The following is a 22628-nucleotide window of genomic DNA, read 5'->3' as shown; positions in this document are numbered from 1 at the left end:
GTGTCTCAGGGCTGGAGGGAAGTAAAAGTACTTCCGATACCCAAGAATAGCAAAGCACCCTTTACTGGTTGAAACAGCCGACCAATCAGCCTGCTACCAATCCTTAGTCAACTTTTGGAAAAAAATGTGTTTGACCAGGTACAATGCTATTTCACAGTAAACAAATTAACAATAGACTTTCAACTCACTTATAGGGAAGGGCCCTCAACATGTACGGCCTTGACACAGATGACTGATGATTGGCTGAAAGAAACTGATAATAAGATGATTGTAGGAGCTATTTTGCTAGACTTCAGTGCATCTTTTGACATTATTGATCATAATATGCTGCTGAAAAAAACATACACTACCGTTCAAAAGTTTGGGGTCACTTAGAAATGGCCTTGTTTTTGAAAGAAAAGCACATTTTATGTCCATTAAAATAACATAACATTTATCAGAAATACAGTGTCGACATTGTTAATGTTGTAAATTACTATTGTAGTTGGAAATGGCAGATTTCTTATGGAATATCTACATAAGTGTACAGAGGCCCATTATCAGCAATCATCAGTCCTGTGTTCCAATGGCACGTTGTGTTAGCTAATCCAAGTTTATAATTTTAAAAGGCTAATTTATCATTAGAAAACCCTTTCGCAATTATGTTAGCACTACTGAAAGCAATAAAATTGGCCTTCTTTAGACTAGTTGAGTATCTGGAGCATCAGCATTTGTGGGTTCGATTACAGGCTCAAAATGGCCAGACACAAAGAACTTTCTTCTGAAACTCGTCAGTATATTCTTGTTCTCAGAAATGAAGGCTATTCCATGCAAGAAATTGCCAAGAAACTGAAGATCTCGTACAACGCTGTGTACTCCTCCCTTCACAGAACAGTGCAAACTGGCTCTAACCAGAATAGAAAGAGGAGTTGGAGGCCTCTGTGCACAACTGAGCAAGAGGACAAGTACATTAGTGTCTAGTTTGAGAAACAGTCGCCTCACAAGTCCCCATCTGGCAGCTTCATTAATTAGTACCTGCAAAACACCAATCTCAATGTCAACAGTGAAAAGGCGACTCCAGGATGCTGGCCTTCTAGGCAGAGTTGCAAAGAAAAAGCCATATCTCGGACTGGACAATAAAAAGAAAAGATTAAGATGGGCAAAAGAACACAGGCACTGGATAGAAGAACTCTGCCTAGAAGGCCAGCATCACAGAGTCGCCTCGTCACTGTTGACTTGAGACTGGTGTTTTGCAGGTACTATTTAATGAAGCTGCCAGTTGAGGACTTGTGAGGCATCAGCGGCGCCGATGTTTTGGGTCGCCTACTGGGATCCGATCCATTGTCCTGGGTGGTGGTCGAAACAGAGGATCCGCTTCGGGAAAGTCGTATTCCTGGTCGTAATGTTGGTAAGTTGATGTTGCTCTTATATCCAATAGTTCCTCCTGGCTGTATGTAATAAGACTTAAGATTTCCTGGGTAACAATGTAAGAAATAATTTGTAAAAAAACTAAATACTGCATAGTTTCCTAAGAACGCGAAGCGTTCATCTCTGTCGGCGCCAAACACATAGCCGGGGAAACATTTTCTGTTGCTGCAGGATTCATTTCCTGCTGTAGCAAACGGGCTCAAATTAATATCATACATATGTGTTTTTATCACACCTGGACTACTGCCGAGTTATATGATCAAATGCTGCAAAGATGGACATAGGCAATTGGCCAAAAACAGAGCAGCACGGTTCGCCCTTAAATGTACACTGAGGGCTAATATCAAGAAAATCAACGTGAATCTCTCCTGGCACAAAGGGGAGGAGAGAATGTATTCATCACTACTTGATTTTGTGAGAGGTATTGACGTGCTGAAACGAACTGTCTGTTCAAACAGCTAACACGCCTCAGACAGCCATACATACCCCACAAGACATGCCACCAGTGGTCTCTTCACAGTCCCTAAGTCCAGAACAGAGGCTGGGAAACACACAGTACTACATAGAGCCATGACTACATGGAACTCTACTCCACATTAGGCAATTCAAGCTAGCAATAAAATCAGATTTAAAAACCTACAGATAAAACAAAACCTCAAGGCACAATGCGAACTGTGAAGAGACACACACCCACACATTGTAATATTGTATTGTTGTAATATTGTACATTTTGTACTGTACATTTGTAAAGGTGGAGCAGATATGCAAATGTGTATAGTGCACAATGTATTGTGTTATGTGTTTTATTTATGATGTAGACTATTGTTTTGTTGTGATGTATTGTTTTGTTCATGTTTGGACCCCAGGAAGAGTAATGGCTGCCTTGGCAGATGCTAATGGGAATTCTAATAAAATACTAATGTTTTGGAGTTATGCATTAGTTAGATGTCCATGGGTCCGGAACGTCATACATACCTGGGGTGCATTCAGTTCGATTAAACAGTAGCTAGGTAGTGTGACGGTTTGTACTGAACCACACGTTTCTTCAAAACATTCAACATTTCAACATTCTTGAACAGACGTTGAGGTACGCTTTCTCCGCTTAGTGAGTGTAGTAGGGTGTGGCTTGAAACAATGAGTGACGAAAGGGCAGTGGAGCGTTCCCCAACCCACAACCCAATCCCTCCCCGTTTTTCAATTGGCCAATCAGAACAGCACCGTTTCCGTTGTGCGTTGTCCCTGTCTGTAACATCATTGGTCTTGTCCCAGTGAGAAGATTGATATATATTGTGGAAAATAACTAAGGAGGAAGTACGACCATAGTCAATCAACAATATAATAATAACTTTAGTAAGAATATTTATCTTTAATTTACAATCTATATGATTAGATAGGTTCAGAATTTATGTGAAACTGCACAAATATATGGCACATGGAAATCACAAGAGGGAGGTTAACGGAGAGGTGGGATGGACTGAAAGTAGCTGAGTGCTGGGGTTATGTTCTATAATAGTTATGACTATAATTTTTTTAAATTAATAAGTACTATCTATCTAGATGTAATATATATCAAAATATCGAATTACTTTATGTTTGCTGTATAACTACTGTACAAAATGTGTGTGTGTGATTTACATGTAACAACAAAAGAAAAAGCTGTAAAAACAAAGTTTGTTTTTGACCTTCGAAGTGGGACAATGTATAATGTATATGTAATGTATTTTTTGGCCCCCCCAAAAAATAAATTAAAAGTACGATGTGGATATGGACTCGCATACACCACCCATCTAATGTCGAAACTTCTGGCATGTGGCGCACTGTGAAAAATAGATATATAATATGTATAACATAATTAGGATTTAATTGTGACACAGAGTTTCTCCCATTTAACCACTAGGTGTCAGTAAGGGTTTTCAGAGAAGTACAGCCTCGTGTTTTCGCTCTCCCATTTTCCACACAAAGAAAGCACAGCGCCCCTCACAGGAATGGAGGTGCACATTGCCGCTAAACCAAGCATCGCCATATTGATGTCCCAACAACGTCGAGAGGTAATACACGTTAGCTTATTTACCTACGTGAGATGGCCATTGTTTTGAGTCAACTTTGCATGTTATTGCATATAAGACAAATACTCTTAAAGCATAGATAACTATGTTTAGCTTTACTACCATTAGCTATCAAGGTAGCCCACAGAATGTTAGCTAAGGCGTTGTCAGCCAGTTGCCTCGCTAATGCACTCCGTTATCACTTTTTTTCTTCTGAAAACAAATCATATTTTCTGGCTTGTGGTAGCTAGCAATCTTCAACGTATCCACGTCAGCTAATACAATTTACTAACATTTATAGATAAATACCTGCCCAGCAATTCATGTTTCGTGAATATAACTATAGATAACATTTGCTTGTTAGTTAGCTAGCTAACCTAGTATTCCCATCCGGCTTTTGGTGCGTTGCAGTTCATCATTGGCTACATGTGCAGGCCATGGCTCGTGCGTGTGTGACTGTCTCGAGGGAGTTTCACCACAGATTATTAAACCGTGTGGGTCCCAGCCGGACACTGGTTATCATAATGAAACTGCTTTGTGCACCACAGATGTTTCTGATCGGTTTCAGTGAATGACACTTGACAGACCGGTAAACAATACCATAGAAATAAAGCTCGTAAGCAGTGACAGGTTTTTGAGTTAAGTCAGAGGTTGAGTCGAGACTCTTTGGCCAAGTATTGTACTAAATCAATCACATGTATGTCTTTCAACAGGACATATGACAGTGGGAATCCTAGTGATGACTCTACTGAGCCCGGTGCCCCCTGATTAGACTGGTTGGATGTACTCCTTAACAACTACAACAATCAGGTTTGTTGATTTTAGCAAACTATTATCTTACATTTTTTTGACCAGTATATCAGCGATTTCCAAAACACAGAATAAGCTTAGTCCTGTACTTAATTAATTTCCATGTAGCAGGCTTTTTAGTCTAAGACTGGTCTTAATTTGTGTCTGGGAAACCTGCCCATATCATGATGGCTACCTGACTAAAATATGTAGCTAGCCAACTAACATCTAGTTGTGTGTTTTATCCTGCAGCCTCTACCAAACCAACGAAGCATCAGCTCTGCAGCGACCCCACCTGTCACCTGCAGCTTGGAGGAAACCTCCAAGGTACCATTCACATGGTGATCAATCATTCACACAGTGATCAATCACACTGTCTTATAGGCCTACTGTGCCAAGTCAAGCGAGACAGCGAGACAGCGAGACCTGATGCCAACAGTATGCCAAACAGAATTATTCATTAGTCTACATTACTTTCAATCAGTCACGTAATTGTCCATCTATGGTTATAGATGTTGCTTATATGGATCTTCTTGATATCGATTAGATAGGTTCAGAATTTATTAGAAACAGCACAGTTGACAAATGGCACATGGAAATCATCAGAGGGTGGTTTACGGAGATAGGTGGGATGGACTGAAAGTACCGGAGGGGTAGGGTTAGGGAGATAGGTGGATGGACTGAGAGTAGCTGAGGGGTGGGGTTAGGGAGATAGGTGGATGGACTGAGAGTAGCTGAGGGGTGGGGTTAGGGAGATAGGTGGGATGAACTGAGAGTACTGGAGGGGTGGGGTTAGGGAGATAGGTGGGATGGACTGAGAGTAGCTGAGGGGTGGGGTTAGGGAGATAGGTGGGATGGACTGAGAGTAGCTCAGGGGTGGGGTTAGGGAGATAGGTGGGATGAACTGAGAGTACTGGAGGGGTGGGGTTAGGGAGATAGGTGGGATGGACTGAGAGTAGCTCAGGGGTGGGGTTAGGGAGATAGGTGGGATGGACTGAGAGTACTGGAGGGGTGGGGTTAGGGAGATAGGTGGGATGGACTGAGAGTAGCTCAGGGGTGGGGTTAGGGAGATAGGTGGGATGAACTGAGAGTACTGGAGGGGTGGGGTTAGGGAGATAGGTGGGATGGACTGAGAGTAGCTGAGGGGTGGGTTTAAAAGCTCATGTTATATAATAGTTATGACTAAAACACAATTTATAATGTATAAGTACTGTCTATCTAGATGTAAAGTATACCAAATTATTTGATGTTTTGCTATGTAACTACTGTAAAAAAATAAAAAAAAAGTGAATGATTTACATTCCCCTTCGGGGGGGGGGGGCAAAAAATGACATTAAAGTGCGATGTGGACTCACATACACCACCCCTATCATGTTTGTTTTTATTATAATAGGTGTGTCTATTTTCTCTGTCCCAGGTGATCCAGAGAACATCCTGTGTATAATATGTCCGGCTCTGTCCCAAGCCGCTCTCGAGTTTACCCTGATGTAAACACACAGAGGCCTCGGGAGTACTGGGACTACGAGTCCCATGTGGTGGAATGGGGGTACGTAGTGCGTGTGTGGTTCAAAGCTGAACACATTGTTTTCTGTTGCATGTTCTGATATGTGTGTTAGATTCTAGTTGGTGTTACCTAGCTGAAATTGTCACGCCATCACATTGCTTGCCAATTCTCTTGACTATGTAGGAACCAAGATGACTACCAGCTGGTGCGCAAACTAGGACGAGGCAAATACAGTGAGGTGTTTGAAGCCATAAATATCACCAACAATGAGAAGGTTGTTGTCAAAATACTCAAGGTTGGTACCATATTAATTTTAATTGATTTTAGTATTGGCATTTTATCCACTGACTCAAATTTCGCTCCTCGCCAAAGAGACGTACTGTATGAAGTCCTGATGGTATTTTGTTATGTTTGTCGATAGCCAGTCAAAAAGAAGAAAATCAAGAGAGAAATCAAGATTCTAGAAAACTTGCGAGGCGGTCCCAACATCATCTCACTTTTAGATATCGTCAAGGATCCTGTGGTGAGTGGAGCTCATGATCCTAATTTCTATACGTCTGTAAAGTGTGAATCATAACACAACCACATGCTTGTTTTTTGTGTGCCTTTTTTTTTTTTACAATGGCTGTTGCTCAATCACTAAGCAGAAACAATGTTCAGCTACCTCCATCCAGTTTCCCCCAGGATTTTTTTCAACAGCTGTGGCAAAGTTCCATGTGTGTGTGTGTGTTAACTATTTAACTGTACTAGAATGCTTAAAAGGCCGCAAAAATGTTAAATATCGGTATTGTTTTTTTTTGACGAGGAAAATATCGGATATCGGCCAAAAATGTAATATCGGTGCATCACTAGTTTTAAAGCTAATTTCCTGCAATTATACCTATTTTGTCATTGGGTGGAGAGAACAATTGCCGTTTTAAAGCAAATTTCCTGCAATTCACCACATTTTGGAAACGGCTGTGAGAAGATGTGCAGTTTTAAAGCTAATTTCCTGTAATTCTCCACATTTTGCCATGGCTTATGCCTTGCTCTTATGCTATCTGAGAGACTCAAATATTATAATAAAATCAATGCCATGTCATTTAAAAAAATATATATATATTCTCCCTGACTGTCTAGTTTTTATTTTGGTGGTTGTTAGTTGTCAAAGATTATCTTATTTTAAAATATATCACTTTTCTACTTTCAACCTGGTTTTAATCATTTGAGTTTACATTGAAAACGTTTTACCATCCCGATTCTTCTTCTTCTTCTTTTCAAATGTATTTTGTGTGTGTTCTGGTGGAGTGAATGATTGTAGTTATTGTAGTTCCTCATGCCTTTTCTTATGTCTTCTCAGTCTCGAACTCCCGCGCTGGTTTTTGAGCATGTCAACAACACTGATTTCAAGGTGAGGAGAGAGACCATGTTCATCTGTCTGTACAGAATTCTAATAAACCTCACATTCTGAACCAATGTCCAGCCATCTCATTTTGATACATTTTTTTTCTCTGTATATCAGCAACTGTATCAAACTTTATCAGACTTCGACATACGGTTCTACATGTTTGAAATATTGAAGGTAAGGGATGGTTTCAAAAAACACAAACACCTCACTGCACAACGCCTCTCCCCCATATGACCTACTTGGTGTGTGTTTGTACTGACATGTAACCTACTTGTTGTGTGTTTGTACTGACATGTAACCTACTTGTGTGTTTGTACTGACGTGACCTACTTGTTGTGTGTTTGTACTGACATGTGACCTACTTGTTGTGTGTATGTACTGACATGTAACCTACTTGTTGTGTGTTTGTACTGACATGTGACCTACTTGTGTGTTTGTACTGACGTGACCTACTTGTTGTGTGTTTGTACTGACATGTGACCTACTTGTTGTGTGTTTGTACTGACATGTGACCTACTTGTTGTGTGTATGTACTGACATGTAACCTACTTGGTGTGTGTATGTACTGACATGTAACCTACTTGTGTGTTTGTACTGACGTGACCTACTTGTTGTGTGTTTGTACTGACATGTGACCTACTTGTTGTGTGTATGTACTGACATGTAACCTACTTGTTGTGTGTTTGTACTGACATGTGACCTACTTGTTGTGTGTTTGTACTGACATGTGACCTACTTGTTGTGTGTTTGTACTGACATGTGACCTACTTGTTGTGTGTTTGTACTGACATGTAACCTACTTGTTGTGTGTTTGTACTGACATGTAACCTACTTGGTGTGTGTATGTACTGACATGTGACCTACTTGGTGTGTGTTTGTACTGACATGTGACCTACTTGTTGTGTGTTTGTACTGACATGTAACCTACTTGTTGTGTGTTTGTACTGACATGTGACCTACTTGTTGTGTGTTTGTACTGACATGTAACCTACTTGTTGTGTGTTTGTACTGACATGTGACCTACTTGTTGTGTGTTTGTACTGACATGTAACCTACTTGTTGTGTGTATGTACTGACATGTAACCTACTTGTTGTGTGTTTGTACTGACATGTAACCTACTTGTTGTGTGTATGTACTGACATGTGACCTACTTGTTGTGTGTATGTACTGACATGTAACCTACTTGTTGTGTGTTTGTACTGACATGTAACCTACTTGTGTGTTTGTACTGACGTGACCTACTTGATGTGTGTTTGTACTGACATGTGACCTACTTGTTGTGTGTATGTACTGACATGTAATCTACTTGTTGTGTGTTTGTACTGACATGTAACCTACTTGTTGTGTGTTTGTACTGACGTGACCTACTTGATGTGTGTTTGTACTGACATGTGACCTACTTGATGTGTGTTTGTACTGACATGTAACCTACTTGGTGTGTGTTTGTACTGACATGTGACCTACTTGTTGTGTGTTTGTACTGACATGTAACCTACTTGGTGTGTGTTTGTACTGACATGTGACCTACTTGTTGTGTGTTTGTACTGACATGTGACCTACTTGGTGTGTGTATGTACTGACATGTAACCTACTTCTTGTGTGTTTGTACTGACATGTAACCTACTTGATGTGTGTTTGTACTGACATGTGACCTACTTGTTGTGTGTTTGTACTGACATGTGACCTACTTGTTGTGTGTACTGACATGTAACCTACTTGTTGTGTGTTTGTACTGACATGTAACCTACTTGGTGTGTGTATGTACTGACATGTGACCTACTTGGTGTGTGTATGTACTGACATGTGACCTACTTGGTGTGTGTATGTACTGACATGTGACCTACTTGGTGTGTGTATGTACTGACATGTGACCTACTTGGTGTGTGTATGTACTGACATGTGACCTACTTGGTGTGTGTATGTACTGACATGTGACCTACTTGGTGTGTGTATGTACTGACATGTGACCTACTTGGTGTGTGTATGTACTGACATGTGACCTACTTGGTGTGTGTATGTACTGACATGTGACCTACTTGGTGTGTGTATGTACTGACATGTGACCTACTTGGTGTGTGTATGTACTGACATGTATGTGTAACTGATAGATGCACACACACTACATGTTAATGATTTTAAATATATGTATTTTGTCTGTAATGTCTGTTGTTATGTCCGACCCCAGTAAGACTGTCTCCATTGACGTCGACTAATGGGGATCCTAATAAATCAAATCTCAGATGCCAATGATACATCTCGCATTTAGACTGTTAGCTTAAACCAAGACCTAATTGTTTCTTCTCAGGCCCTTGACTACTGTCACAGTATGGGGATCATGCACAGAGATGTCAAGCCACACAATGTGATGATTGATCATGAACACAGAAAGGTATGGATTCAGGCTCCTCCTTTCATTCATTCTGTTACTATAGCTTGGATCACTACCATAATTAACCAGCCCACTTTGTTAGACGTTTTTGTTTCCTTATTGTTGCTTATTGTAAAGTGTCTTTGGGTTTTAGAAAAGCTCTATATAAGACCTGTGTATTAATATTGTTATTATCATAGAACTAGAACTCAGAATTAGGAATTAGAACTTATTAACTAAAAAAACACAGGCAATAATGACTATTCTCTTGTAGCTCCGCCTGATCGACTGGGGCTTGGCAGAGTTCTACCACCCTAACCAGGAGTACAATGTGAGAGTGGCCTCGCGCTACTTCAAAGGACCTGAGCTGCTCGTAGACTACCAGGTGAGACCACTCAATACAGTCTGACAAGACTAGTTATAAACATGAAACAAACTATAGTAGCATGTCATTAATGTAGTTATAATAATGTAGGTGTAAGTTGGTACAGTAATGTAGTCATTGTTGTTTTAAGCACAGCGCTCACCCCCCCCCCTCTCTCTTTATGTCAGATGTATGACTACAGTTTAGACATGTGGAGTTTGGGCTGTATGTTGGCCAGCATGATCTTCAGGAAGGAGCCTTTCTTCCATGGACACGACAACTACGACCAGGTAGAATTGTCTCTCATGATGCTGATCACTTTGTCTTGATATTGAATCCTGGTGCACCAGTCTCTACTACAACAGCACTGATTTGAGCTATCAAGTGGATGTCTTGTTGCTCTCTTAGTTGACTGCCAGTTGAATTGCAACTTTCTGTAGGATTACAAGTAAGTATTTTGGTTGAGTGTTTTGGTTTATCTACAATCAGGCGAGAAGAATTGAGTCTCTCAGTGCTGATGAACAACCCTGAAACAATCAAGTTGATCATGATGAGACGACAGTCTTTACAAGGCTGATGGTTGATATTTAGTGCATACTTCTAGCCCCCTTACTTGACTGAAACAATGTGTTGATCATGATGAGACGACAGTCTTTACAACACGGCTGATGGTTGATATTTATTGAAAACTTCTAGCCCTCTTACTTGACTGAAACTATGTGTTGATCATGATGAGACGACAGTCTTTACACGGCTGATGGTTGATATTTAGTGCATACTTCTAGCCCCCTTACTTGACTGAAACAATGTGTTGATCATGATGAGACGACAGTCTTTACAAGGCTGATGGTTGATATTTAGTGCATACTTCTAGCCCCCTTACTTGACTGAAACAATGTGTTGATCATGATGAGACGACAGTCTTTACAACACGGCTGATGGTTGATATTTATTGAAAACTTCTAGCCCTCTTACTTGACTGAAACAATGTGTTGATCATGATGAGACGACAGTCTTTACAAGGCTGATGGTTGATATTTAGTGCATACTTCTAGCCCCCTTACTTGACTGAAACAATGTGTTGATCATGATGAGACGACAGTCTTTACACGGCTGATGGTTGATATTTAGTGCATACTTCTAGCCCTCTTACTTGACTGAAACAATGTGTTGATCATGATGAGACGACAGTCTTTACAACACGGCTGATGGTTGATATTTAGTGCATACTTCTAGCCCTCTTACTTGACTGAAACAATATGTTGATCATGATGAGACGACAGTCTTTACACGGCTGATGGTTGATATTTAGTGCATACTTCTAGCCCCCTTACTTGACTGAAACAATGTGTTGATCATGATGAGACGACAGTCTTTACAAGGCTGATGGTTGATATTTAGTGCATACTTCTAGCCCTCTTACTTGACTGAAACAATGTGTTGATCATGATGAGACGACAGTCTTTACAACACGGCTGATGGTTGATATTTAGTGCATACTTCTAGCCCCCTTACTTGACTGAAACAATGTGTTGATCATGATGAGACGACAGTCTTTACAACACGGCTGATGGTTGATATTTATTGAAAACTTCTAGCCCTCTTACTTGACTGAAACAATGTGTTGATCATGATGAGACGACAGTCTTTACAAGGCTGATGGTTGATATTTAGTGCATACTTCTAGCCCCCTTACTTGACTGAAACAATGTGTTGATCATGATGAGATGACAGTCTTTACAAGGCTGATGGTTGATATTTAGTGCATACTTCTAGCCCCCTTACTTGACTGAAACAATGTGTTGATCATGATGAGACGACAGTCTTTACAACACGGCTGATGGTTGATATTTAGTGCATACTTCTAGCCCCCTTACTTGACTGAAACAATGTGTTGATCATGATGAGACGACAGTCTTTACAAGGCTGATGGTTGATATTTAGTGCATACTTCTAGCCCCCTTACTTGACTGAAACAATGTGTTGATCATGATGAGACGACAGTCTTTACAAGGCTGATGGTTGATATTTAGTGCATACTTCTAGCCCCCTTACTTGACTGAAACAATGTGTTGATCATGATGAGACGACAGTCTTTACAACACAGCTGATGGTTGATATTTAGTGCATACTTCTAGCCCCCTTACTTGACTGAAACAATGTGTTGATCATGATGAGACGACAGTCTTTACAAGGCTGATGGTTGATATTTAGTGCATACTTCTAGCCCCCTTACTTGACTGAAACAATGTGTTGATCATGATGAGACGACAGTCTTTACAAGGCTGATGGTTGATATTTAGTGCATACTTCTAGCCCCCTTACTTGACTGAAACAATGTGTTGATCATGATGAGACGACAGTCTTTACAAGGCTGATGGTTGATATTTAGTGCATACTTCTAGCCCCCTTACTTGACTGAAACAATGTGTTGATCATGATGAGACGACAGTCTTTACAAGGCTGATGGTTGATATTTAGTGCATACTTCTAGCCCCCTTACTTGACTGAAACAATGTGTTGATCATGATGAGACGACAGTCTTTACAAGGCTGATGGTTGATATTTAGTGCATACTTCTAGCCCCCTTACTTGACTGAAACAATGTGTTGATCATGATGAGACGACAGTCTTTACAACACGGCTGATGGTTGATATTTAGTGCATACTTCTAGCCCTCTTACTTGACTGAAACAATGTGTTGATCATGATGAGACGACAGTCTTTACAACACGGCTGATGGTTGATATTTAGTGCATACTTCTAGCCCCCTTACTTGACTGAAACAATGTGTTGATCATGATGAGACGACAGTCTTTACAACACGGCTGATGGTTGATATTTAGTGCATACTTCTAGCCCTCTTACTTGACTGAAACAATGTGTTGATCATGATGAGACGACAGTCTTTACAACACGGCTGATGGTTGATATTTAGTGCATACTTCTAGCCCTCTTACTTGACTGAAACAATGTGTTGATCATGATGAGACGACAGTCTTTACAAGGCTGATGGTTGATATTTAGTGCATACTTCTAGCCCTCTTACTTGACTGAAACAATGTGTTGATCATGATGAGACGACAGTCTTTACAACACGGCTGATGGTTGATATTTAGTGCATACTTCTAGCCCCCTTACTTGACTGAAACAATGTGTTGATCATGATGAGACGACAGTCTTTACAACACGGCTGATGGTTGATATTTAGTGCATACTTCTAGCCCCCTTACTTGACTGAAACAATGTGTTGATCATGATGAGACGACAGTCTTTACAACACGGCTGATGGTTGATATTTAGTGCATACTTCTAGCCCTCTTACTTGACTGAAACAATGTGTTGATCATGATGAGACGACAGTCTTTACAACACGGCTGATGGTTGATATTTAGTGCATACTTCTAGCCCCCTTACTTGACTGAAACAATGTGTTGATCATGATGAGATGACAGTCTTTACAAGGCTGATGGTTGATATTTAGTGCATACTTCTAGCCCCCTTACTTGACTGAAACAATGTGTTGATCATGATGAGACGACAGTCTTTACAAGGCTGATGGTTGATATTTAGTGCATACTTCTAGCCCCCTTACTTGACTGAAACAATGTGTTGATCATGATGAGACGACAGTCTTTACAAGGCTGATGGTTGATATTTAGTGCATACTTCTAGCCCCCTTACTTGACTGAAACAATGTGTTGATCATGATGAGACGACAGTCTTTACAAGGCTGATGGTTGATATTTAGTGCATACTTCTAGCCCCCTTACTTGACTGAAACAATGTGTTGATCATGATGAGACGACAGTCTTTACAACACGGCTGATGGTTGATATTTAGTGCATACTTCTAGCCCTCTTACTTGACTGAAACAATGTGTTGATCATGATGAGACGACAGTCTTTACAACACGGCTGATGGTTGATATTTAGTGCATACTTCTAGCCCCCTTACTTGACTGAAACAATGTGTTGATCATGATGAGACGACAGTCTTTACAACACGGCTGATGGTTGATATTTAGTGCATACTTCTAGCCCTCTTACTTGACTGAAACAATGTGTTGATCATGATGAGACGACAGTCTTTACAACACGGCTGATGGTTGATATTTAGTGCATACTTCTAGCCCTCTTACTTGACTGAAACAATGTGTTGATCATGATGAGACGACAGTCTTTACAAGGCTGATGGTTGATATTTAGTGCATACTTCTAGCCCTCTTACTTGACTGAAACAATGTGTTGATCATGATGAGACGACAGTCTTTACAACACGGCTGATGGTTGATATTTAGTGCATACTTCTAGCCCCCTTACTTGACTGAAACAATGTGTTGATCATGATGAGATGACAGTCTTTACAAGGCTGATGGTTGATATTTAGTGCATACTTCTAGCCCCCTTACTTGACTGAAACAATGTGTTGATCATGATGAGACGACAGTCTTTACAAGGCTGATGGTTGATATTTAGTGCATACTTCTAGCCCCCTTACTTGACTGAAACAATGTGTTGATCATGATGAGACGACAGTCTTTACAAGGCTGATGGTTGATATTTAGTGCATACTTCTAGCCCCCTTACTTGACTGAAACAATGTGTTGATCATGATGAGACGACAGTCTTTACAAGGCTGATGGTTGATATTTAGTGCATACTTCTAGCCCCCTTACTTGACTGAAACAATGTGTTGATCATGATGAGACGACAGTCTTTACAACACGGCTGATGGTTGATATTTAGTGCATACTTCTAGCCCTCTTACTTGACTGAAACAATGTGTTGATCATGATGAGACGACAGTCTTTACAACACGGCTGATGGTTGATATTTAGTGCATACTTCTAGCCCCCTTACTTGACTGAAACAATGTGTTGATCATGATGAGACGACAGTCTTTACAACACGGCTGATGGTTGATATTTAGTGCATACTTCTAGCCCTCTTACTTGACTGAAACAATGTGTTGATCATGATGAGACGACAGTCTTTACAACACGGCTGATGGTTGATATTTAGTGCATACTTCTAGCCCTCTTACTTGACTGAAACAATGTGTTGATCATGATGAGACGACAGTCTTTACAAGGCTGATGGTTGATATTTAGTGCATACTTCTAGCCCTCTTACTTGACTGAAACAATGTGTTGATCATGATGAGACGACAGTCTTTACAACACGGCTGATGGTTGATATTTAGTGCATACTTCTAGCCCCCTTACTTGACTGAAACAATGTGTTGATCATGATGAGACGACAGTCTTTACAACACGGCTGATGGTTGATATTTAGTGCATACTTCTAGCCCCCTTACTTGACTGAAACAATGTGTTGATCATGATGAGACGACAGTCTTTACAACACGGCTGATGGTTGATATTTAGTGCATACTTCTAGCCCTCTTACTTGACTGAAACAATGTGTTGATCATGATGAGACGACAGTCTTTACAACACGGCTGATGGTTGATATTTAGTGCATACTTCTAGCCCCCTTACTTGACTGAAACAATGTGTTGATCATGATGAGATGACAGTCTTTACAAGGCTGATGGTTGATATTTAGTGCATACTTCTAGCCCCCTTACTTGACTGAAACAATGTGTTGATCATGATGAGACGACAGTCTTTACAAGGCTGATGGTTGATATTTAGTGCATACTTCTAGCCCCCTTACTTGACTGAAACAATGTGTTGATCATGATGAGACGACAGTCTTTACAAGGCTGATGGTTGATATTTAGTGCATACTTCTAGCCCCCTTACTTGACTGAAACAATGTGTTGATCATGATGAGACGACAGTCTTTACAACACGGCTGATGGTTGATATTTAGTGCATACTTCTAGCCCCCTTACTTGACTGAAACAATGTGTTGATCATGATGAGACGACAGTCTTTACAAGGCTGATGGTTGATATTTAGTGCATACTTCTAGCCCTCTTACTTGACTGAAACAATGTGTTGATCATGATGAGACGACAGTCTTTACAACACGGCTGATGGTTGATATTTAGTGCATACTTCTAGCCCTCTTACTTGACTGAAACAATGTGTTGATCATGATGAGACGACAGTCTTTACAACACGGCTGATGGTTGATATTTAGTGCATACTTCTAGCCCTCTTACTTGACTGAAACAATGTGTTGATCATGATGAGACGACAGTCTTTACAACACGGCTGATGGTTGATATTTAGTGCATACTTCTAGCCCCCTTACTTGACTGAAACAATGTGTTGATCATGATGAGACGACAGTCTTTACAACACGGCTGATGGTTGATATTTAGTGCATACTTCTAGCCCTCTTACTTGACTGCCAGTTGAATTCCAGATTTAGGCCTTAGGCTTTTGTTTTAGTTTGTCTTCCCTCTGAAATGTTCTGTTTGTGTTTTACAGCTCGTACGGATTGCTAAAGTCCTCGGCACAGAGGACTTGTATGACTACATCGACAAGTACAACATTGAACTAGACCCGCGGTTTAATGACATTCTGGGCAGGTAAGAATATCCAACATTTCATCCTCAGATTACTTCAACAGAACTGGGCTTCAGAATGTATTACTAAATGGTCCAAATACACAATGTGAATGTCAATTTATACCTGACCCCTGCCTTGAGTAATTCAGGTTGATAATGCCCAATATATTGACCCATTTAACAGAAAGAGTTGAACGGCAAAAGCCCCTCAGACATGACAATTTAACAGAGTACTCATGGGTACAATCCATTTGGCCACCAGTCTCTTTCCATCTATTCATATGACTTGTTCATTTTTTTGTTGTCTCCTTTTCCCCCAAACTTCTTGAGAGAACTTTGTGAGTCTACACTCTGAGTGAACGTTGACTTGATTTTATGTATTGACCTCTCTCTCCTGGTCCATTCTCCAGACACTCCCGTAAGAGGTGGGAGAGGTTTGTGCACAGTGAGAACCAGCACCTGGTGAGCACCGAGGCTCTGGACTTTCTGGACAAGCTGCTGCGTTACGACCACAACGCTCGCCTCACGGCCCGGGAGGCCATGGAACACCCCTACTTCTGTGAGTTTCCCCTCCGCCTCCACTCAGACTTCTGTGAGTTTCCCCTCCGCCTCCACTCAGACTTCTGTGAGTTTCCCCTCCGCCTCCACTCAGACTTCTGTGAGTTTCCCCTCCGCCTCCACTCAGACTTCTGTGAGTTTCCCCCTCCGCCTCCACTCAGACTTCTGTGAGTTTCCCCTCCGCCTCCACTCAGACTTCTGTGAGTTTCCCCTCCGCCTCCACTCAGACTTCTGTGAGTTTCCCCCTCCGCCTCCACTCAGACTTCTGTGAGTTTCCCCTCCGCCTCCACTCAGACTTCTAGATAGAGGCCTGCTGCATAAGACGCCTAACTGAATGTTTAAGTGCTAGAATCCTCGCTTGATCTTAAGATTGTGGTGCTAAATTATGCCTCAATACAATACACTTTTCTTTTTTAATTACTTGCTAAAAGAAGAAGGTTCATATTGAGTGGATTCTCTTGCAGCCATTGAACACATTGAAGCAGAAGGCTTTTTAACAGATACTTACAGTTTCTTCAGAGGAGTTCATGTGACTACAGTATACATTTGACATTTTAGCCCTTTTAGCCGATGCTCTTATCCACAGCGACTTACAATTAGTGCATTCATCTCAAGATGTATTGTCGTCTCACCAAGTTATCACAATCATATCAAGTACACTTTCCCTCGAAGTGTGGGTGGGAGGGCTAATAGACCAGAGGTGGCGGAACGGAGGGCTCGGGTTGGGATGTAGGGTTTTCAAATAAGCCTGATGGTAGGGAAGGACAGTTCCTCTTGCTGCTGCGTAGGCAAGCATCAGGGTCTTGGAGATGATGCCAGCTTCGACTGGAAGCAAGTGGCGTGTGCGGAGGAACCAGGTGACATGGGACACCTAGGTCAGAGATGACACGCTCAGACACGTCTGTTCTTGACGTCAGAGAGTTTGAGTGTTGCTATCATAGCTGTCGGTGGATTGGGTTAATGAGTGTTGGTATCATAGCTGTCGGTGGATTGGGTTAATGAGTGTTGGTATCATAGCTGTCGGTGGATTGTGTTAATGAGTGTTGGTATCATAGCTGTCGGTGGATTGTGTTAATGAGTGTTGGTATCATAGCTGTCGGTGGATTGTGTTAATGAGTGTTGCTATCATAGCTGTCGGTGGATTGTGTTAGTGAGTGTTGGTATCATAGCTGTCGGTGGATTGGGTTAATGAGTGTTGCTATCATAGCTGTCGGTGGATTGTGTTAGTGAGTGTTGGTATCATAGCTGTCGGTGGATTGTGTTGGTATCATAGCTGTCGGTGGATTGTGTTGGTATCATAGCTGTCGGTGGATTGTGTTAATGAGTGTTGGTATCATAGCTGTCGGTGGATTGGGTTAATGAGTGTTGGTATCATAGCTGTCGGTGGATTGTGTTAATGAGTGTTGGTATCATAGCTGTCGGTGGATTGTGTTAATGAGTGTTGCTATCATAGCTGTCGGTGGATTGTGTTAGTGAGTGTTGGTATCATAGCTGTCGGTGGATTGGGTTAATGAGTGTTGCTATCATAGCTGTCGGTGGATTGTGTTAGTGAGTGTTGGTATCATAGCTGTCGGTGGATTGTGTTAATGAGTGTTGCTATCATAGCTGTCGGTGGATTGTGTTAATGGGTGTTGGTATCATAGCTGTCGGTGGATTGTGTTAATGAGTGTTGGTATCATAGCTGTCGGTGGATTGTGTTAGTGAGTGTTGGTATCATAGCTGTCGGTGGATTGGGTTAATGAGTGTTGCTATCATAGCTGTCGGTGGATTGTGTTAGTGAGTGTTGGTATCATAGCTGTCGGTGGATTGTGTTGGTATCATAGCTGTCGGTGGATTGTGTTGGTATCATAGCTGTCGGTGGATTGTGTTAATGAGTGTTGGTATCATAGCTGTCGGTGGATTGGGTTAATGAGTGTTGGTATCATAGCTGTCGGTGGATTGTGTTAATGAGTGTTGGTATCATAGCTGTCGGTGGATTGTGTTAATGAGTGTTGCTATCATAGCTGTCGGTGGATTGTGTTAGTGAGTGTTGGTATCATAGCTGTCGGTGGATTGGGTTAATGAGTGTTGCTATCATAGCTGTCGGTGGATTGTGTTAGTGAGTGTTGGTATCATAGCTGTCGGTGGATTGTGTTAATGAGTGTTGCTATCATAGCTGTCGGTGGATTGTGTTAATGAGTGTTGGTATCATAGCTGTCGGTGGATTGTGTTAATGAGTGTTGGTATCATAGCTGTCGGTGGATTGTGTTAATGAGTGTTGGTATCATAACTGTCGGTGGATTGGGTTAATGAGTGTTGGTATCATAGCTGTCGGTGGATTGTGTTAGTGAGTGTTGGTATCATAGCTGTCGGTGGATTGGGTTAATGAGTGTTGGTATCATAGCTGTCGGTGGATTGTGTTAATGAGTGTTGGTATCATAGCTGTCGGTGGATTGTGTTAGTGAGTGTTGGTATCATAGCTGTCGGTGGATTGGGTTAATGAGTGTTGCTATCATAGCTGTCGGTGGATTGTGTTAGTGAGTGTTGGTATCATAGCTGTCGGTGGATTGTGTTGGTATCATAGCTGTCGGTGGATTGTGTTGGTATCATAGCTGTCGGTGGATTGGGTTGGTATCATAGCTGTCGGTGGATTGGGTTAATGAGTGTTGGTATCATAGCTGTCGGTGGATTGTGTTGGTATCATAGCTGTCGGTGGATTGGGTTAATGAGTGTTGCTATCATAGCTGTCGGTGGATTGTGTTAGTGAGTGTTGGTATCATAGCTGTCGGTGGATTGGGTTAATGAGTGTTGCTATCATAGCTGTCGGTGGATTGTGTTAATGAGTGTTGGTATCATAGCTGTCGGTGGATTGTGTTAGTGAGTGTTGGTATCATAGCTGTCGGTGGATTGGGTTAATGAGTGTTGCTATCATAGCTGTCGGTGGATTGTGTTAGTGAGTGTTGGTATCATAGCTGTCGGTGGATTGGGTTAATGAGTGTTGCTATCATAGCTGTCGGTGGATTGTGTTAATGAGTGTTGGTATCATAGCTGTCGGTGGATTGGGTTAATGAGTGTTGATTTAGAAGATATCTGATTGTCTCTCTCTCTCTCTGATGCCAGACTCCGTTGTTAAAGATCAGGGAAGGGGCAGCACTCCTGGAGGAATAGTTACCAGCTCCACTCCAGTCAGCTCTTCCAGTATGATGGCAGGTAAGTCATCCAACACTGCATTTTGGTCTTTGGTCAAAAGTAGTGCACTATTTAGGGTATAGGGTGCTATTGGGCCCTATCAAAAGTAGTGCACTCTTTAGGGTATAGGGTGCCACTCCCTGGGAAGATGTGCTGTTATCATTACACTTTGTATATTGTTTGAATGGTTTCCCAACACCAGTGTTTTATTTGTAATCTATGGTGAGTACTCCTGACTAGGGCTGTTGCAGTGATCATATTACCGGCAGTCAAATTCCACATGACCGTTTAGTCACAGTAATTAGACTTCTCCAAGCTCTAATGCTGCTGCTGGTCATTAGTAGCCTACCAAACTTGCTAACTGCCTGGTACTCCGCACTCTATTGTCCCTCTAATCACTCTGACATCAATGCAAATGTAATCGAAAATCTAATTAAACATTTCATGGGAGCTCATGGTGCGCAACATTTCTGTAGGCTATGCAATTGTGCGAGAAAACAGAGTGATGGCCTCTACTAAATAGAGGAGGATCCCGTCAGCTTTCTATAGGCTAGGCCTACTTTATTTCTCAACTTTCCTAATATTAAGCACATAGTTTATATTTACAACATTTATTTACATTTTCATGCCAGCCAGCCTACCTGGCTTTAGACCTGTCTAAAATAAATCATGGATTTATTGTGAGGATGTAGGCTATATTTATTAGACTTTTTACAATGTAAATGTCCCTAACATCTGCATCAGTGGCCTGAAGGCGATGTGTGGAAGCCAGAAGATGCTAAATGTGTTTGTTAATTAACGGTCAATTACCGTGAGACCAACAGTTATTTGCTTGACAATCACCGGCTGATTTCGTGACCGCCACAGCTCCTACTCCCTACTCCTGACCATAGATCACCCTGCTCTCTTCTTTTACTTCCTGTCAATAAGTGTACTGACAGTAGAAGTCATTGGTGAGAATGTGTCCACTATCTCTTCTAGGTATCACCTCCACAAAGGCACTGGCTAACAACGCTGGATCACCTGTCATTTCTGCCCCCAACACTCTGGCCCCACAAGTCCCAGCGGCCGGGGCACAGCCCTGAAACCTCCACCCCCTCCTCCCAGCGGCTGCCGGGGCACAGCCCTGAAACCTCCACCACCTCCTCCCAGCGGCTGCCGGGGCACAGCCCTGAAACCTCCACCACCTCCTCCCAGCGGCTGCCGGGGCACAGCCCTGAAACCTCCACCACCTCCTCCCAGCGGCTGCCGGGGCACAGCCCTGAAACCTCCACCACCTCCTCCCAGCGGCTGCCGGGGCACAGCCCTGAAACCTCCACCCCCTCCTCCCAGCGGCTGCCGGGGCACAGCCCTGAAACCTCCACCACCTCCTCCCAGCGGCTGCCGGGGCACAGCCCTGAAACCTCCACCCCCTCCTCCCAGCGGCCGGGGCACAGCCCTGAAACCTCCACCACCTCCTCCCAGCGGCTGCCGGGGCACAGCCCTGAAACCTCCTCCCAGCGGCTGCCGGGGCACAGCCCTGAAACCTCCACCCCCTCCTCCCAGCGGCTGCCGGGGCACAGCCCTGAAACCACCACCTCCTCATGGGACCTCCTCACCTATGTTTGTGTGGGCCCGTGGGTCGGTTCAGCCCACCCCACCCTCTACTATGTGTTGGCCTGGCCAGTGGGTTTCCTTTTTATTACGTTGAGAAGAATGACAGAGAAAAGATGTTGAAATTGCTTTTCCCTGTTCAGTTATATTTTGAGATCTGGACTTGACATCATGTTTTATTTGTCACACCTGTCTGGATGATTTGGTCTAGGAATTCTAATACAATGTAGACATGATGAAGAAGAAGAAGAGAATGGATAATAACATTTATTTTGTATGTCCCAAATATACAGTCTAGCTTGAAACAGTTTGTTTGGGGATTCCTGCTGTTGCAATACACTGAACCTGTAGACAACTTCACAAAACGAGACAGGTTTCTCTGATGTAGCCCCCACTTGGCAGTGCTGGATAGTTGCTCACACACTACTGTTAAGTGCAGGAGTTACCGGTGTTTTGAAGTTGTTAGAAGCTATCGTACTTGGATTGGACATCTGTAGATACTCTACAGTAACTGTTAGGTTGCATGCACCAAATGCTGACTATCACAGGGTCAATAGTTTGCCAATTTGGTGTTACTTTTACTTCTGTATACATGTTTGTTTGTTTTTTAATGCGGTCTCTTACACATGATTTTGAATACATAGGCAATTTTGTAACTTTTTGTTTTTATTTTGGGAGGAGTCTTATCACTTGCAAAAAAAAATCGACTTCATAAATAAACAATTTTAAACAGGCAGGTATGAATAGTCCTTTATCATTGTTTGTTTGCTGTTCTTTCTGTGAAATGTACAGACATTGATGCTGTAGAAACCCTGGGAAATATATGCACGGTTAGATTGGTGTAAAAGCAACACAGATTAATTTATTTCAACTAGCCCAGCCTAACGTATTATGTAATGGAGTCTAAACAACAAATGTTTTCTATTTTATTTAACCTTTATTTAACTAGGCTAGGCAG

General features: G+C 42.0%; 1 protein-coding gene across 1 annotated transcript; it reads left to right on the top strand.

Moving 5' to 3' along the window:
- The first annotated feature begins 3369 nt into the window (after nucleotides 1–3369).
- Nucleotides 3370–22404, top strand: LOC110520732 (casein kinase II subunit alpha). The gene is made up of 15 exons (XM_036937351.1): nucleotides 3370–3455; nucleotides 4166–4262; nucleotides 4494–4568; nucleotides 5659–5787; nucleotides 5929–6040; nucleotides 6167–6268; nucleotides 7085–7135; nucleotides 7247–7306; nucleotides 9439–9522; nucleotides 9776–9886; nucleotides 10054–10155; nucleotides 16272–16372; nucleotides 16762–16910; nucleotides 20009–20098; nucleotides 21059–22404. Exons 4-15 carry the CDS (start codon nucleotides 5687–5689, stop codon nucleotides 21160–21162), a joined length of 1167 nt encoding a protein of 388 aa, XP_036793246.1. The 5' UTR covers nucleotides 3370–3455; nucleotides 4166–4262; nucleotides 4494–4568; nucleotides 5659–5686; the 3' UTR covers nucleotides 21163–22404.
- Nucleotides 22405–22628: the final 224 nt, after the last annotated feature.

The sequence above is a fragment of the Oncorhynchus mykiss genome, chromosome 2 (genome assembly GCF_013265735.2).
Source record: "Oncorhynchus mykiss isolate Arlee chromosome 2, USDA_OmykA_1.1, whole genome shotgun sequence".
NCBI lineage: Eukaryota > Metazoa > Chordata > Actinopteri > Salmoniformes > Salmonidae > Oncorhynchus > Oncorhynchus mykiss.
This window is presented reverse-complemented; position numbering and strand designations above follow the sequence as displayed.

Coding starts and splice junctions, on each gene's coding strand:
- LOC110520732 (XM_036937351.1), top strand. CDS start 5,687: ATGTCCGGCTCTGTCCCAAGCCGCTCTCGAGTTTACCCTGATGTAAAC. Junction 6,041..6,166: donor TTGTTGTCAAAATACTCAAG/GTTGGTACCATA, acceptor GTTTGTCGATAG/CCAGTCAAAAAGAAGAAAAT. Junction 6,269..7,084: donor ATATCGTCAAGGATCCTGTG/GTGAGTGGAGCT, acceptor ATGTCTTCTCAG/TCTCGAACTCCCGCGCTGGT.